This window comes from Globicephala melas, chromosome 1 (genome assembly GCF_963455315.2).
Source record: "Globicephala melas chromosome 1, mGloMel1.2, whole genome shotgun sequence".
Classification (NCBI taxonomy): Eukaryota; Metazoa; Chordata; class Mammalia; order Artiodactyla; family Delphinidae; genus Globicephala; species Globicephala melas.
Genome location: NC_083314.1, coordinates 114,172,791 through 114,192,351, shown reverse-complemented (window position 1 = coordinate 114,192,351; position 19,561 = coordinate 114,172,791). Strand labels below are relative to the sequence as shown.

At 37.4% G+C, this 19,561-nt stretch overlaps 1 protein-coding gene across 1 annotated transcript in view; it reads right to left on the bottom strand.

The window, feature by feature from the left end:
* LOC115858383 (uricase) overlaps positions 1 to 19,561 on the bottom strand; it is a 133,390-nt gene that overhangs the window by 15,769 nt on the left and 98,060 nt on the right. Inside the window, exons 5-7 of the mRNA XM_060303443.1 lie at positions 8,468 to 8,686; positions 6,206 to 6,322; positions 6,029 to 6,107 (exon numbers count right to left, since the gene is read on the bottom strand). Coding sequence (XP_060159426.1) covers positions 6,029 to 6,107; positions 6,206 to 6,322; positions 8,468 to 8,677 — 406 coding nt within the window. The 5' untranslated portion in view covers positions 8,678 to 8,686. The remainder of the gene's footprint in view (positions 1 to 6,028; positions 6,108 to 6,205; positions 6,323 to 8,467; positions 8,687 to 19,561) is intronic.

Sequence of the window (19,561 nt, the reverse complement as noted above, 5' to 3'; positions counted from 1 at the left end):
CGAGGCTAGAAATCAACTACAAGAAAAAAATTACAAAAAAACACAAACACGTGGAGGCTAAACAATATGTTGCTAAACAGCCAATGGATCACTGAAGAAGTCAAAGAGGAAATCAAAAAATACCTAGAGACAAGTGAAAATGAAAACACAATGATCCAAAACCTATGGGACACAGAAAAAGCAGTTCTAAGAGGGACGTTTATAGCAATACAAGCTTACCTCAGGAAACAAGAAAAATCTCAAATAAACAACCTAATCCTATGCATAAAGCAAATAGAGAAAGAAGAATAAACAAAACCCAAAGTTAGTAGAAGGAAAGAAATCATAAATATCAGAACAGAAATAAATGAAATAGAGACTAAAAAAAATAGAAAAGATCAATGAAACTAAAACTGGTTCCTTGAAAAGATAAATAAAATTGATAAACCTTTAGCCAGACTCATGAAGAAAAAAAGATAGAGGGCCCAAATCAAAATCAGAAATGAAGAAGGAGCAGTTACAACTGACACCACAGAAATACAATATGCCAATAAATTGGACAACCTAGACGAAATGGACAAATTCTTAGAAAGGTACAATCTCCCAAGACTGAACCAGGGAGAAATAGAAAATATGCACAGGACAATTAACAGTAGTAAAATGGAATCAGTAATTTAAAAACTCCCAATGAATAAAATTGCTGGACCAGATGGCATCACAGGTGAATTCTATGAAACATTTAGAGAAGAGTTAACACCTACCCTTCTGAAACTATTCCAAAAAATTGCAGAGGAAGGAACACTTCCAAATTCGTTCTATAAGGCCACCATCACCCTGATACCAAAACCAGACAAAGATACCACAAAGAAAGAAAATTGTAGGTCAATAACACTGATGAACATAAATGCAAAAATCTTCAACAAAATACTAGCAAACTGAATCCAACAGTACATTAAAAGGCTCATACAACATAATCAAGTGGGATTTATCCCAGGGATGCAAGGACTTTTCAAAATCCACAAATCCATCAGTGTGATACACCACATTAACAAATTGAAGAATAAAAACCATATGGTCATCTCAATTGATGCAGAAAAAGCTTTTGATAAAATTCAACATCCATTTATGATAAAAACTCTCCAGAAAGTGAGCATAGAGAGAACATACCTCAACATAATAAAGGCCATATATGACAAACCCACAGCTAACATCATGCTTAATGGTGAGAAGCTGAAAGCATTTCCTCCAAGATCAGGAACAAGACAAGGATGCTCACTCTAGCCACTTTTATTCAACATAGTTCTGGAAGTCCTAGCCACAGAAATCAGAGAAGCAAAATAAATAAAAGGAATCCAAATTGGAAAAGAAGCAAAACTGTCACTGTTTGCCGATGACATGATGCTATACGTAGAACATCCTAAAGATGCTGCCAGAAAACTACTAAGCTCATCAATGAGTTTGGTAAAGTTGCTGGATACAAAATTAATACACAGAAATCTGCTGCATTTCTATACACTAACAATGAAAGATTGGAAAGAGAAATTAAGGAACAATCCCATTTACCATCGCATCAAAAGGAATAAAATACCTAGAAATAAACCTACCTAAGGAGGCAGAAGACCTGTACTCCAAAAACTGTAAGACACTGATGAAAGAACTTCAAGATGACACAAACAGATGGAAACATATACCATGTTCTTGGATTGGAAGAATCAATATTGTTAAGATGACCATACTACCCAAGGCAATCTACAGATTCAATACAATCCTTATCAAATTACCAATGGCATTTTTCACAGAAATAGAGCAAAAAAAATTTTAATTCGTATGGAAACACAAAAGACCCTGGATAGCAAAAGCAATCTTGAGAAAGAAGAATAGAGCTGGAGACATCATGCTCCCTGACTTCAGACTATACTACAAAGCTACAGTAATCAAAACAGCATGGTACTAGCACAAAAACAGACATATAGATCAATGTTACAGGATAGAAAGCCCAGAAATAAACCCATGCACTTATGGTCAATTAATCTATGACAAAGAGGCAAGAATTTACAATGGAGAAAAGACAGTCTCTTCAATAAGTGGTGCTGGGAAAAGAGGACAGCTACATGTAAAAGAATGAACATAGAACATTCTCTAATACCATATACAAAAATAAACTCAAAATGGATTAAAGACATAAATGTAACACTGGATAGTATAAAACTCCTAGAGGAAAACATTGGCAGAACACTGTTTGACATAAATCGCAGAAATACTTTTATGGATTCATCTCCTAGAGTAATAGAAATAAAACCAGAAATAAACAAATGGGACCTAACTAAACTTAAAAGTTTTGCATAGCAAAAGAAACCATAAACAAAATGAATAGACAACCTATGGACTGGAAGAAAATATTTGCAAACAATGCTACTGACAAGGGATTAATTTCCAAAATGTACAAACAGCTCATATAGCTTAATATCAAAAAAAACAAAGAACCCAATAAAAAAAAATGGGCAGAAGACCTAAATAGGCATTTCTCCAGAGAAGACATACAAATGGCCAACAGGCACTTGAACAGATGCTCAATATTGCTAATTATTAGAGAAATGCAAATCAAAACTACAATGAGGTATCACTCTCACAGGTCAGAATGGCCATTATTAAAATGTCTATTAATACTAAAATCTGGAGAGGGTGTGGAGAAAAAGGAACCTTCCTGCACTGTTTGTGGGAATGTAATTTAATGCAGCCACTATGCAGAACAGTATGGAGGTTCCTTAAGAAACTAAAAATACTAAAAATAGTTAATCATATGATCCTGCAATCCCACTCCTGGGCATGTATCCAGAGAAAATTCTGATTTGAAAAGATACATGCATCCCAATGTTCACAGCCACACTGTTTACAGTAGCCAAGACATGGAATCAACCTAAATGTCCATCAACAGATGAATGGATAAAGAATATTACTCAGCCATAAAAAAGTGTGAAATAATGACATCTGCAGCAATATGGATGGACCTAGAGATTTTCATATTAAGTGAAGTAAATCAGATAGAGAAAGACAAATATCATATGATATCACTTACATGTGGAATCTAAAAAAATGATACAAATGGACTTATTTAAAAAATAGAAATAGACCCACAGAAATAGGAAACAAACTTATGGTTACCAAAGGGGATAGAAGGAGTTGCGGGGGAGATAAATTGGGAATTTGGGATTAACATATACACACTACTATATATAAAATAAATAAACAACAAGGACCTACTGTATAGTACATGGAACTATATTCAGTATCTTGTAATAATCTCTAGTGGAAAAGAATCTGAAAAAGAATATATACATATACATGTATGTATGTGTGTGTGTGTATAACTGAATCACTTTACTGTACACCTGAAACTAACACAACATTGTAAATTAACTACACTTCAATTTAAAAAAGGTTTAAAAAAATCTGTTAATAAAAATAGCAAAGCAGGAAAAAAAAACAAAAACAAAATGAAAACAGTCTAGTCTGACAAGACCTATGGACTTAACTACCATGCAAAAACTGCCTCCTAGTTACACCAATTTTTTTTTTTTTTTGGTCATGCTGCATGGCTTGCAAGATCTTAGTCCCCTGACCAGAGATCAAACCCGGGCCCTCAACAGTGAAAGTGCAGAGTCCTAACCACTGGACCGCCAGGAATTCCCTAGTTAGGCCAATCTTGCTAGTATGGTACATTAGGCCCAAACCAAGCTCTTCATCCTCATCTCTGCACCTTACATTCTAAAAACTGAACCCTTCAACCCTACTACCGTTGCTCAAATTCTTTGCCCTTTCAACACTAAAATCATTTGCCTAGTATGGTGATCTACATAAGGCAGATGCTCGAAATATTTGTTTCCCTCTTCCACTCTTTATGACTCCTACCCATGTACATTCTGTTTCTTCTGTCTGTAATTTCCTTTCCCCTTTCTATGTCCAGCACATTCTGAATCATTTTTCAAAAGTCAGTTGGAATATTTCCTCCTCCCCCATCAAGCCTTCCAGACTGCCCTAGAAAGAGTTAGTTTTCTGCACCTCTTTACTCCCATAGCATACCTTTAATTCCTTCATAGTGGTCTTTGGCCCCTCATATTGCAATAATCTATTTATAAGTCTATCTCCTACTATTCATCTACTGTGAACTCACGAGGGTCAGAGAATGTCTTATTCACGTCTGAATCTACCACCACTAGTATACCTAACAAGTCCTCAAAATCATTATTGAATGAATAGTATTTCAATCAATGACATAAATATATTTTATACAGGCTCTTATCTTTTTAGTTAGTTCTCCTGAAATCTAATTCTAGCCCCTGCTATTATTTTACATAATTAAAAGTGGAATGAGAAACATGTTAAGTATTGTAAAAATCACTCAAAATGGTTTAAAGCTAACCAATATGGCAGCCACTAGCCACATGTGGCTATGAAGCCCTTGGAATATGGTAAATGGGAAATGAGACGTCCTGTAAATATAAAATAAACACAGAAATTCAAATATTAAATATTTCATTAATAATTTTTATATTTATTACATATGTAAGTGGCATTTGGGATATATTAGGTTAAATAAAAAGTATTGTTAACATTAATTTGTTTCTACTTTTCTAATGTGACTACTAGGAAATTTTAAAATTAGATATGTGGCTTGCATTATATTTCTGCTGGGAAATACCAGTTTAAAGTTTATAATTTTACAGGGGTATTCACTGTGATTTGGGTAGGAAAACACTGGCCTGGGGAATCAGGAACCTCTCTCCTCCAAAATCACATACATAAAGCAAGAAAGAAGGAAGGAAAGAAAGGAAGTTACATTTTAACTAACAAACAGCTCAGTAAACAAGTTAATATATCACATGACTACATATTTGGAGGATTAAAAAAATCATTATCTTTTCAACTTAACAACTAGTTATTCAGTCTTCTTTATATAATAATAATTTCATAACTGTTAATCAAACACTGAAAAGGCCCTGGCTGTGTCTAGAATTTAATACAGATAGGGAAAAATATTAAATGATAGCTAAAACACTAGGACTTCCTAAGGGAAGTCATTATCCAATAGAACTTAGAATGAGAAGAACTTATATTTTATTAACCTTTTAAAATTTCTGACATTTATGAGATGTCACCTCAAATTCTTACTAAAGAGAGCTAGAGAAGAAAGAAAAAGAGATACAGAAAGGAAAAGAAATAAAATGAAAGAAACAAGCAGGAAAGGGAAGGAAAGGAGAAGAAAAAAGAGAAAAGGAAAATAGAAAAGAAAAAATTTCAGAGTCCACACTCTCAATTTATAATGATCATTAAAGTTTATTTTTTATTAGGATAGAGACATTTCTAGCATGGTGGTTCTATGGTTCTTAGAGGTTTTCTAGTCTAAGTCTTAGTCAATTATTGAACTCTGCTCTGACAACCTCAACAAATCAGTGGAAGACACACTTTGCTAAGTTCAATAATCAGTACTAACAAGGTCTATATTGTAATAATGTTCCACAGTTAATTTTTAGATTTCTTGGTAAATAGAAAGAATTATATAATTGTCACTGCTATTTTTAAATGAGGTTTATTTTATGGTAACTATAATAATATCAGTGGTTTTATTATTATGACAAAATTTCAAGGAAATGTGATTGTTATTTTCTAGGTATTTCCTATAAAGGTTATTATAATCAAAGCATGGTATGGTACAAAAATTACTGGTCAGAAAATTCAGAGATTTGAGCTTTTGTCAGCCTGTGCCCTTTTTTCCCTCACTTCAAAATCATGCAATAAAAATGATCTACCCTACTCAACCCACAGATTTGTTGCAAAGGGTATTATTTCATTTTTATATTTTTAAGATAAAAAGCAGATAGTTCTTTAATGTAATCCAAGGTCACACTGTTCATTCCCATCTCAGATTTAAAAGACTTCAAAATTCTCTACAGTTTTCCTGGGTGTTAATAAACAGAGTTGTTTAGAAGAAAAAAAAAAAAAACCCTGAAATTGCTATTGCAGAATCAAAACATGAAAAACATTTTCTCACCACTCCTCAACTGTTCAACCTCACAGAAGTGTGTTCCAGTGGGAGTATGAATAAATGCATGGACATGCTTAACTCCATTCTGAAAATTAGAAAAAAAAATATTGCCAGTAAAATTTCAACATATGTCATAAAGCCAATTTCTTTAATTAAACTGAGAGCACGAATAAGTGAGGTAACCTTTTCAAAACGCTTCCAAGGGACTTCTTCCACATAGACTTGAACTCGAATAACATGGTTAAAAGAAGAAAGGAAATGCTCACAGATATTCACAGCAAAAGTTTCTATGCTTTTGATCTGTAAAAAGAAATAAATGTGAATGATCAGAAATACTTGTCCTACTTAAAAATCATTTTTAAATATCCATGGGACTCTTTTTCCTGATAAAGTGTTTTTTAGAATCAGAGAAACAAAGAATTAGAAAGAATTAGAGATGAATTGGTCCTAATCCCAATTTTTCACAAGGGCTCCTAAGTGTAGTTAAGGGATCACCATCACCAGGTGAGACTATCCTGTTTTTAAAAGAAAACTGTGTGCAGGAGAGGATGTGTCTATCCATCAGTGGACGAGCAAAAAGGAACTTAACGTTCAGATTCTCCTCACAGTGAGCTCAATCATCACCCATGCCAGCTAAAGTACTGCAGGATACTTCAAAACACTCTGCTCTCTTCATGAGGCTGGGAAACAGACCTCCCAGTTTCCCAAAGAAAAATGTTAATGAAGGGTCACTTCAACTTCCTTGCCTTGCAAACAGGCCTTCTATTGACCATCCCCAGCTCTCCACCCCCATAAAGCAGCTCCCTACTTCCATCCAAATTCTTCAGGTTAATCTCTAGGCAATGTTTTATGGTCCTAGTACAGTCTACAGATTATTTATGGCTTTGCCTATAATTAAGGTAGACTGTATAGGTTTCCCAAGGATAGTTTTGTTTTATACCTGTTGTCTCAGAATAATTATTAATAAGCATCCTATTTCACTCTGAAAAGTATCCTGGTTTGGATAAGAAATTATGCAGTCACTCTATCTACAATGAATAAAGTTAAATTGTTTTTAACATCCAGGTCCATTCTTTCACTTTTCTGAACTTCTCACATAGTACAGGAAATATAAGAATTTGTGTTATATAGAGACCCTCTTCTCTAACACAGTACAGAGCTTATTTTCGATTCATTTTTAAAGAAAGCAATGCCTTTTTCCATAGTCTTGCCTATACTTGCTGGGCCATTCTGATTAGCAAGAGAAAGGTTCAGGGTGTAGACAGACCTTGCAGAAATAATATTTCAATTAGTTTGTTTGGGCTTCCCTGGTGGCACAGTTGTTAAGAATCCGCCTGCCAATTTAGGGGAAACAGGTTTGAGCCCTGGCCTGGGAAGATTCCACATGCTGCGGAGCAACTAAGCCTGTGTGCCACAACTACTGAGCCTGTGCTCTAGAGCCCGTGAGCCATAACTACTGAAGCCCGCGTGCCTAGAGCTCATGCTCCGCAACAAGAGAAGCCACCACAATGAGAAGCCCATGCACTGCAACGAAGAGTAGACCCCACTCGCCGCAACTAGAGAAAGCCTCATGCAGCAACGAAGATGCAATGCAGCCATAAATAAATGAATTTCTAAAAAAAAAAACTAGCTTGCTCATTTTGTGTAATATGGGTGTGAATTTCATGCAAAAGCATGAGAAAAGAAGCTTTCCAGTCTACATTTCTTGCCTTTCTAGACTTCTTAGCAAATAAAAAAATTATCTTGAATTGCCCAGAAATCTGCTGGTCGTCCAGCACAGTTTCACTCACACTTAGAGAAACCTGAGGTAAAAGTGCTAAGAGATTAGAGTCTATCTGTTCCAAGACCCTTCTGAAAAGTACAACTACCACCAAATGTGGATGCTAAGTGGTCACGGAGTTGGGAAAATCAGGAAGGTATTAAAAGTTGGACAGATCTCAAAATGTATCTTATACTTGATTTTCTTCTAGAGTAATACCAAGAAGAGAAATGGTACTTTCTTCTATAAATGCACACCATTCTAAAAGAAAAAAATAATAGGACTCAAATAATTGCATGACAAAAATGTGTAAAATTCTATTTGGAAATCTTCTCAGGGCCTTGATTTGCCAATGATCCTAATTAAGAGATAACATGTAAATTTGTCAAGTAGGATTCTCTGCCTAAAAGATGTTGTAGTGAGTTGAGAAACAAGAAAAGAGAACAAACGGGGAAAAAAGAAGAAAAGAAAAGAGAATAAAGAGGCAAGTTAAAAAAAAAAAAGCAAGATTTTCTGTAAAGCTGAGACTTTTAGAATTAGAAAAGGAATTTTTTTCAATGGTTTAAATGTAAAAATAGGGTTAAAAAGTACAGGGAACTTGAAATAAGCAAGTAGTATCCTCATAATATAGTACGGTGATTTCTGCATCCAGATGGGCAGCAGCTAAGAAGTAGAATGACACATACGCCTTTGAACTTTGCCAGGACATGAACTGTGTTCTTGATGGTGTCTGTAGGGATGAGGTCTGAATTGTCTCCATGCAGGTAATCTTTTTTGGAGCTCAGAGTAAGTTGCACTGAAGTTGACACTTCTTTAATGCTGTGATATTTTCCATCGCGCTGAATATGGAGAACTTTTACCATATCCTTCCCATAGCCAGTTCGGACAAGATCCATCTCATCATTCTGCAATGAAAACAGTCATCTTAATGAAGAAGGCGAAATGAAAACAAAAAGCCAACTGCAATTTCTTTAAACCTTAATTTTATCATGTAATCATGAAAGGCAAGAGTCAGAGTATTCCTGAAAGAAAGATCATGCCCTACCTTTGAAGGAGAATGAGAATTTGTATGGAGAAAAGAGAATCACAAGGAAAAGATGAAAATATATCAGATTGGCCTGAAGAGAGACAGGTAGATGGCTTTCTTGATAATAATAAGCAACAACAATAATAACCATACCTCCTGAGCCAAACTATTTACTCTTATTTAATCTCTACTAACTTAATCCTTATATCAGCCCTATGAACTAATATTATTCGCATTTTGCAGAGGGAGAAACTGAGGTTCAAAGAATTTAAGTGACTTACCCCAGTTAGTGAAGGATAGAGCCAAGAATTCACCCTCAGGTCTGTTGACTTCAAATTGTGTACTTCTAACTACTACATAAACTGCCTTCCTCTATAAAATCTTTTGACTATGTTAACTGGAAATAATTATATCTCCTTTTTTATAGAGAGTAGTATTCTGGAGAAACTGCCCTGTGAGCAATAAAAACAATTTGAAAATTGCTTTTTCTACTTGCTGCCAGGAAGAAGAGTAATTAGTGACAGGGTCTAGAGTACCTTCAGCAGTACAGAGCCAGAGCCAAATCGCTGCAAGGAAAGCTATGCTTTTAGTGAAGAAACACTTAATAAAAGCCTGTGACTGATTCATTAGTATCCCTGTCTGAAGCTGGAGCCCTCGCTAGTGAATACGTCCATCTCCACTGCTAGACTCTGTAAGACTTGTCCCTGGGCTTTATTGGTGTTTGAGAGAAGAGGCAGGAGGGAGCAGAGGGACAGGAAAACCTATTTTATTTAGCATGAAAATTAACATTAAAATGGTAATGAGAAAAGGTGACAAAAATAAAAGTAAACCAAAAACAACATGCAGTGAGAATCTGGGGAGAGTCACAAAGAAGAAACCTCGTCTGCGAATCCCATGCAGGCGATATGCTCAGATAGGCCAAGGGCTGCCTAAATATCTACCTGCATAAAAAAATCACCAAATCCCTTGGGAGGAATTTAAAAATGCTAGCCAACATCAGAAATTATTGTCATATTCTTAATCAAAGTGGGGTAGTGAAGGTTGTCTTAAATCTTGGGGATAGAGCCTGGTAGGGCATGCTGCTCTTGGTTATTGAACATACCCTGAAGGTCTGTGGTGTTTGAATTCAGTGCTTCCTCTGTACGAGGGACACATGTAAGGGACAACTCTTGGAGAGGCCCCTTGGATGCAACTGACCCAATTTTGGGGGACTCATCTTCCAGAAAAATATCAATAAGAAAACCTAAAGAGCAGACTTAAAGGATCCTAATAAGAACTATAATGCTGACAGGGAAAGAGGCACAGCTGTGTGATTGTAGTGGCTTTGAAATCAGACCAGGTCCAAATTCTGCCTTACCACTTATGGCTTTGTGGCTTGTGACAAATAATTTGATGTCCCTGAGCCTCAGTTTCCCGCTTTGTACAAATGGAGATAACTGCCCCTACAAGTTAGAGTGAATGTGAAAGGGCTGGCTCAGTCCCTGGTACCTGGTGGTACAGTGAGGTCAACCCCAGTAAGAGTGGCCATGTCAGGCCTGGCTGTGGATGTAGCAGCAGAAGAGATAACAGAGGGGAACTTGATTAAGGGCACTAGTTTTTAGAGTGGGGAGCACTGCTGGAAACAGCAGAAGGAAGACTCTGGCATGTCTCGAACCGCAAGGGATTCTACCCGGGCCAGGGAGGCACTTGGCTGGCTTGGGGTCCCTGGATGGTATGGGCTGAGGTCCCAGACCAAAGGTCTCTGAGACCTTTCATCATCCTCGGCACACAGCAGGACTTAACAAATGTTACTCCTCAGTCCCATCCCCTGCTACTAAATACCCAAGTAGGTTAGTTTGTTGAAAGCAAGTGGTACCCATGAGATACAGAGTAACATTAAATGATAGCTATCCTTCATTTCCCAACCCCTGCTCATCAGTTCAGCTTCATATCTTGCCACACCCTATTTCAAACTCCACTTCAGCTATCCTGAGCTAATTGTCGTCACCCAGGCCCTGCATGTGTTCTTCTTTGCCTGTAAGCCTCTGAATTTGCTATTACCTCTTTCTTGAACATTCTTTCTCTTCCTTGCTACCCATCTATACCAATCTCTTTACCTGCCTAACTTCTTCTGACTCAACTTTTTTAAGTCTCAGATGTCACTTCCACTAGGTAATTTGCCCCAGCCCTTCAAGTCTGGAGTAGGTGCCCCTTCTATGTGCTCTCAGAATGTTCTGTTATTGCCTTATCAGAGTCTTTATCAAATCACATTACAATAGCCTCTTCATGGGTCTGATTTGTTCAAAAATAGTAAACTATGAAAGCAGAAACAATTTCTATCTTGGTCGCCATGGCAACCCCAGTGCTCAGCAGAATGCTTGGAACACAATTGGTGCTTAATAAATGTATCATGAATGACCGAATGCTGCCCCAACACCTGCACCTCTTGTGTAGTGACATGGAATAGTTCATGAAAATCCCCCAAAGATTGCAATACAGGAAAAGCTGCTTCGGCTCAGACCCCAATCAGTAAGTTCCTCTTCCTGGGAAAGTGAGGAAAGCAACTTCTCCCCTCTGGTCACCACAGCCTGGAGATCACAGGCACAGCTGGCTGGAGAATAAAGGGCAGAATTGCAGGTAGACAAAGTTAGTGACACAGCACAAAGTGTTCACATTGCTAATAAGACAGAGCATTCTAGCACCGTGCAGCTATCCTGGGGTTCATGCATGACACACGTGGGAGAGGTCAGCACTCTTTAGCAAGCTCCCGCCTGGACTGTGACTTTCTGGCAAAGGCTGAGTAATCATGTGTACTGAGAAAAGAGTCAGAATAAAGAGGACAGGGCTTCCCTGGTGGCGCAGTGGTTGAGAGTCCGCCTGCCGATGCAGGGGACACGGGTTCGTGCCCCGGTCCGGGAAGATTCCACATGCCGCGGAGCTGCTGGGCCCGTGAGCCATGGCCGCTGAGCCTGCGCGTCCGGAGCCTGTGCTATGCAATGGGAGAGGCCACAGCAGTCAGAGGCCCGCGTACCGCAAAAAAAAAAAAAAAAAAAAAAAAAAAAAAGAATAAAGAGGACATGACCATCTGAGACTGGAGCAGGATGGAACAAGAACAGTGTGGGACACCCAAGGTCCCTCAGCAGGACCTGACAGAACAGATAATGGCCCAGGCCAGACTGAGGCTGTTCTCATCAATAAGACCTCCCCAGTTCTGCAGTCTGAGAAACCGGAAGTAGGTGCCAGAATCCTATTGTGTATAACACACAGTGTAGGGCAGGGATCCATGTCCAAGATAACCGTACAGTAAAATCCCAAGGTTGCTCTCATCTGGAGGGTGGGCGGGTAGCTGAGAGGATGGAGTCAGACAAGCCAAGTGTGAGTCTCTCTTCCACCACCTATTAGCTCTGTGAATGGCAGCAAATTTCTTCATTTATAAAATTAATAATAGTAGTGTCCATCTAGCAGGATTGCTGTGAGGATTACAGGACATAAAAACATAAAGCACTTAGAAAAGTGCCTGGCAAATAAGAAATGTTCAATAAATGTAGCTATGATTATCATTGATAAATAATAATTATATGTCATATTTTCCATCAAAGGGTCCTTCAGTTACTGTTAGAGAGCAATAGTCAGACTGTACACCAATCCAGAGCTAGGGTGGCTAAAATCAAAGACTGCTGCTATGATATGGCCTACTTCTGCCTTCATACTTTGGTTGTCTTTCCTCAGGCTTGTGTGGCTTGAGGGAACAAAGTCATAAAAGGAAACAATTTCCTAGAGTAATACTCTGGACTTGTAAATGTCAGTAGGAGTAAATCTATACTTGGCTCTACACAAGAAAAATTCCCTTTTCTTAGACATGTCTTGAAATATAAAGGGATAGAGAATCATCGATTGCCTGCAAGTAATGTAGGAGAGAACTCTCAGAGATTTTAAATGAATCTTACGCATTTTCGCTTAGATACTGAGTGTTCTCTTATTTCCACATCATATTGAAAGTGATGTAGGTTGTCACTACAGGTCTAGGAGTTCTTAGCCTGGAGTCTGTTAAGCTCTATAAGGCCCAGTGGATGGATTTGAGGTGGAAAAAAATATTAGGAAAGATAAGGGAAAACTTTTATAAATTTTAAAATGACTAGAATTTTCTCTCAAGTATTAGAAGAGCTTTTGTAAGCATATCTCTACCCTCCATAACAGAGGGCAATACAGAAGTGCTAGCTATTTTGGACCCATCACACATATTTAAACATCAATTCAGTTGCAGTGTGCAGTGATAGATGGAAGAACTATGCGTGGAGACGTGCCTCCCTCTCTATCTTTGGAATGTGCTAGAGAAGTCCTTTCAATTTTCCACCTAGATTTTTCCTTTGCCCGGCTATTTTCTTGGACATTTGTGAACAAGAAGGCTTCTGAGAAAAACGCTGAACTAATATGAGAAAAAGGGGCACTCATATGAACCATCTTAATATCACTTTGTTGGATCTTAATAATACATAAAGATAAGAACAATAATGATGAATAATAATCTTAGAGGCATCTGGTATTTTTTGGCTGCTTAGGATCAACTAAATCTCAGATGGAAAAATATTGATATCTGCTAGCAAATGTCATGTTGCTTTAGGCTGTAGAGTGGCTTATTTTTACTATCAAGGGGGGATATGCCTTGAGTTTTGTTCAAAGTGTGGCTCCAAAGGGACTTGTCAAGCAGATGTTTCAAGCACAATATAACTACTCATATGCATAATTATTGCAGAAAGGGCGATCTGTCACCTAATGAAGACTCCATCTACAGGTGCTCCGTTATTTTCATACTTCTGCCTATTACAAAGGATGAGAGACTCATCACTAAATGTCAAGGGAGATGCTAATTTTCTTCTTGCCAGCCTCTCCATAGTACCAAGAGCCTTAGGGCAGGGGACTGGCCTCAGGAGCCTCTAGGAATAGGAGCAGAAAACCTCACAATGAAGAATTGATGGAGACCTCCAAACATGCAGTTGGAAGGAAATTCTACTGAAATGCATACACTGAAAGATTTCTCTTTCCTAATGTATAAGACTTGAAAATAAAAATAATAGTAGCAACAATTTAGTGAGGGTTTGATGGGAAATTTCTATATATGAGTTCCTCTTAACCCTTTACAAGAACCCTGTGAAGCAGATATCCTTAACCAAGTTTTACAAAGGAAGACACTAGGGTTAGGTAACTTGCCAAGGTCACACAGTTCCTGGGTGACAGAGGGAGGAGGAGTACCTCGACCATTTGCCCCAAAGTGACGCTCTTTCTCACTACGTCAGAGTCCCTACACTCATTAGGGAGAGAAAGGAAGCATTCTGATCCCACCCTGAAGGAGGGAAGTGGGCAGGCTATTGCAGAAACTTGCATTTCTATACCATTTAAAAATTTTCTATCCAGTAAAGACCTATATTATCTTATCTATTCCTCACAAAACTCTGTGATTTGGTGGGAAGGACACTTATTTTAATATAAACTAGATCAGTGATGTTAAGTGAGCTTCCCAAAGTCACACAGCTGACAGGCAGACTGGTATAGTGTAAAGGGCCCTACTGAGACTGAATAGTGTTATTCTACCTACACTATACTAGGCAGAACTTACCCAAAACTGGGAGATGCCCCCTGCTCAAACCATTGGTTTTTCTAGCACTTCAGTCATTTTTCTAAATTACAGATAAATTCTAAGCTCAGATGAATTCTGTGTTTATTGCAGGTTTGTTTAAACTGTGAAATAGGGGAAGGAAAGAAGGGTGCTTCCCCTCTGGGGCAGGATTAAAATTCAGCTTCGTGCCTTCAACAACGTGGCACCACTATTGAGTTGAACGTTGACTTTTTTCTGGATCAGCACCATTGAAAACACGAGTAATGGAGGCTTCTTTGTAGTCAGTAGAACCATATCACTAAAGGACTGTTTTCAGTCCATCTGCAAGGACAAAGAAGTAACTGCATCATGATAGAAAAGAAACAAGGTAAGAAGGAACCAACATTTAATGAGCACCAGTTACGTGCTGGAGGCTCTGTACACAGCATCTCACCGAATCCTGATAGCATTTTGTAAAGGTGCAGCTCATGAGTCGCACCTTTAGAAAAGGAAGCTGACACTCATGAGGTTAAATAGTTTGGTCAAAACCGCATGGCTAATGAGAGGTAGGACCAGGCATGGAACTCAGTTTTGCCTGATTATTTTTATGATACTCAGCTAACTCCCTGATATAACATTATAGTGAAGTTCTTTATAATGGGATTTTACCTACATACCCACATTTATTTGTTTCTCTGATTAGGTTTAATTCATTCTAAAACCTGCATAAACCCAAAACTGAAGTCTCTGAAACCTTTTTCATTCAATCCATACATTCATCTCTATTTATTTAATTCCTTCTAGTGACAAGCACCGTGGTAAGTGCTGGAGATAAACAGCAAACAAGGCAGTCACTATTCTGCCCTGATAGAGATTAGAACAAACTTCAGAGTAGAATAAACTTTTCTGGTAAAGAATCAAAGAGTATTTTAGGTTTTACAGGCTGTATGATCTCTGTTGCAACTACTTAGCTCTGCCATTATGGCATAAAGTAGCTATACATAGTACATAAATGAATGAGTGTGACTGTATTCCAATAAAGCTTTATTTACAGGAACAGACAGTGGGCCAGATTTGACCCACAGGAGTTTGCTGACCTCTGCTTTCTAGAGGAGCTTCAGAAAAGAAACCAAGTATTTAGAATACATTGTGATAATTACTCTAATTGAAAAAATACAGTGGGTTTTGGGACTATATTGTAAGGGACACCTAAGCTGGATTGAGAGAGATGGGGGATGGCTTCCAGGAGGAACTGGTATCCACAAAGCCCCCTAAGTGATGAGTAGGAATTAACCAAATAAAACTGTCTGGTCTTCTTCCACTTATTCTACTTATATTTCCCTTTAACCACATTTTTCATGAACAATTCTTTATTTTACAAATGCCTGAGTCATTTTGTTTGTCTCATCCCATTTCATTAAAATAATGATGCAACAAGCATTCAACTTTCTGTCACATTCTAGATCTTACTCTGTATATTAACAGTCTTTTAACAGTTTGAACAAAAATAAAGTTGAACTTAAATATGAAAATTTTATGGTATGCAAACCATACCTCAAAAAGTTATTGAGGATAAATAAATAAAACCAACAGTCTAACTCCCAGGAGTCCTCACAGGATGACTGCACTTCGATGAAGCCAGCACAGACCAGGGTCTGGAGAAACCCAACTTTATCTCAACCTCAAATTCTCACACATAAAGCTTTAAGGAACATGAACTCATAATCAAAAATCAAAGGTACACATGGTAGCAAAGTATCATGAGAGAGAGTCATAGAAATAACAGGTAGCAAAGTCTGACCAGCAAAGATTGGAATTATCAGACACAAAATAGAAGTCATATATTTAATATTTTTGCAGAAATGAAAGAGAAGGTTGAATAGCTTCTCTGGAGCAAGAAATAAGGCACTATAAAAAAGACAAAGAAAATTTGGAAAATAACCCAACAGAACTTCTAGAAATGCACTAATAAGTGGATTAAGAAACAGATTGAACACAACTGAAGAAAGAACTAGTTATTTGTAAGAGGTAAAGTAACAGATTAATCTTGCCAAAGAGAGAATTAGAGAACTGGGAAATTGATCCAAATAAAGAATCGGGGATTAATGCAGACACACATGAGATAGAATATATGAAAGAGACATAAAATGTACTAGAAATGAACTTATTTACCAAACAGAAACAGACTCAAAGACATAGAAAACAAACTTATGGTTACCAAAGCAGAAAGGTTGGGGAGAGGGATAAATTAGGAATTTGGGAGTAACATATATACACTACTATATATAAAATAGATAAACAACAAGGACCTGTTGTATAGCACAGGAACTCTACTCAATATTTTGTAATATAACCTACATGGGAAAATAATCTGAAAAAGAATATATATATTCAGCTACTTTTGAGTTGAACATTGACTTTTATCTGGATCAGAATATATATATTCTTTTTCAGATTCTTTTCCAATGTAGGTTAGTACAAAATATTGAGTAGAGTTCCCTGTGCTATACAGTAGGTCCATGTTGTACGCTGAGAAAACCATAATTCAAAAAGAGACATGTACCACGATGTTCACTGCAGCACTACTTACAGTAGCCAGGACATGGAAGCAACCTAAGTGTCCATCGACAGATGAATGGATAAAGAAGATGTGGCACATATATACAATGGAATATTACTGAGCCATAAAAAGAAACGAAATTGAGTTATTTGTAGTGAGATGGACAGATCTAGAGTCTGTCATACAGAATGAAGTAAGTCAGAAAGAGAAAAACAAATACCATATGCTAACACATATATATGGAATCTAAGGGGAAAAAAAATCATGAAGAACCTAGGGGCAAGACGGGAATAAAGATGCAGATGTAGAGAATGGACTTGAGGACACGGGGAGGGGGAAGTGTAAGCTGGGACAAAGTGAGAGAATGGCATGGACATATATACACTACCAATTGTAAAATAGATAGCTAGTGGGAAGCAGCCGCATAGCACAGGGAGTTCAGCTTGGTGCTTTGTGGTCACATAGAGGGGTGGGATAGGGAGGGTGGGAGGGAAACGCAAGAGGGAGGGAATATGGGGTTATATGTATACATAGAGCTGAAACTAACACAACATTGTAAAGCAATTATACTCCAATAAAGATGTTAAAAAAAGGATATATATATATATATTCTTTACTGTGCACCTGAAACTAACACAACATTGTAAATCAACTACAATTAAAAAAAAATTTTAAAGAATAGTATTAAAAATGTACTAGAAACATACGATAGAGAGAATGTGGAAGAGGCAAAATTTGAAGAGATCAGGACTGAGATTTTCACAACCAGAGATTATAATACTAAGCGAAGTAAGTCAGAAAGAGAAAGGCAAATGCCATATGATATCACTTATATGTGTGGAATCTAAAATATGATACAAATGAACCTATCTATGAAATGGAAACAGAAGCATGGACATAGAGAACAGACTGGTGGTTGCCAAGGGGGAGAGGGTTGAGGGAGGGATAGAGTGGGAGGTTTGGGTTAGCAGATGTAAGCTTTTATATAGAGAATGGATAAACAACAAGGTTCCACTGTAGAGTACAGAGAACTATATTCACTATCCTATGATAAACCATAATGGAAAAGCCTATAAAAGAAAAGAATATGTATGTATAACTGAATTACTTTGCTGTACAGCAGTAATTAACACAACATTGTAAACTCTAATTAAATTTAAAAAAAAGACTGAGATTTTCTAGGATTATTGGATGAATGAATGCAAACTTTCAACCATTAAAAAAGAAGCTCATTACCAAGTAAAGTACTCGTCTTTGTTCACTATACTTGGCCAAATTACAATGAGGGGATTTTCTACTAGTTCTACTATATAGAGGTAATCATATTGTGAAGGAGACGTGATATTTTCATAATATTGTACTAATTGGGCTTCAAAAGTGGGTAATGTGAAAAACATTCTGCTCAGTTTGTGTTTTCTCCATCCACCGAATTCACTGTGCTTCCTTCCACGACATTGCTTTGCTGATTTTAGTAAAAACCCAGGACTGGAATCTAGGCTTTAGGGTAATGTTGAAATCCCTGGAACCCCTCAACCACCGGTACAGTGTTTGACACCTAGTGATTGCATAAGGAAGGTTGTTGACTGACCATCAGCATGACCAGTTCAGCAACAACGAGAGATAAGAAAGCTTATTGAAAGTGACACCTGAAAGGAAAGAACCTAATTGCATTTTTCCAGATCTTGAAATAAAATTGGCTTTAGCAAAACCATCCTAATACACATATCCTGCAGCTCAATCACAGGAAGGGCTCAGGTTGTAGTAAAAATAATCTTAGCTAACACTTATGGATCATTTACTATTTGCCAGGCACTGTGCTAAGCGTGTAATGAGGAGAAAACGAGAATTATTTTATATCCTATTCAACAAACGTTCTTTAGCCTACATAAATGAAAACAAGTTGCTTGCATTCTGTATATGAATTAATGAATCCTAAGCCTAGTGTACTCACCTGTTATCATTATAATACCAAAAGTTATCACAAGATAAAATTAAATTTATTTCACTTTAACTTAGAAAAGTAAACTTCATGCTATGAAATTTTTTTAAAAACTGATGAAATTTTGGGGTTGCTGAAATCCTTTTTTTCTGAGTGCAGTAAACACATACATTAAATAAAATGATACCCATGGAGGAATGGTCAGAAAAATGCTTCTCGGTTTACCAGTTTGGTAGGTTGTGAAACCAGATACAGCACAACGTTGGCCTCAAGGCATTAAGTCTCAAAGTTTAGGGTGCCACAGCATCACCAAAAAACTTGTAAATAATGTAGATTCTTGAGCCCAACTGGAAGAATTCTTATTTAGCAGGTTTGGGTTGAGGTCCCTTTTTGCCAGCACCACAGGAAAATGTGGGCAGGTGGCCCATAACATTCCTCACAAAACTCTGTTTTAGGAGAAAGAGCTCTAAGCCCTTCGTTTTTTATGAACCCCAAGGATCCTGAACAACACCAGCTCAACCATAGAAGTGACCCAGTTTGCAAGGGTCCAATTTAGTCTGAATCCCTAAGTGACTCTGATCTGGATCCATAAGCAAAGGGACAGATCAGAGCCATAATGACTTTCAGGCATAAAGTAAATTGCTATTTATTATTATAGCATCTTTAATAATTGATTCAAAGG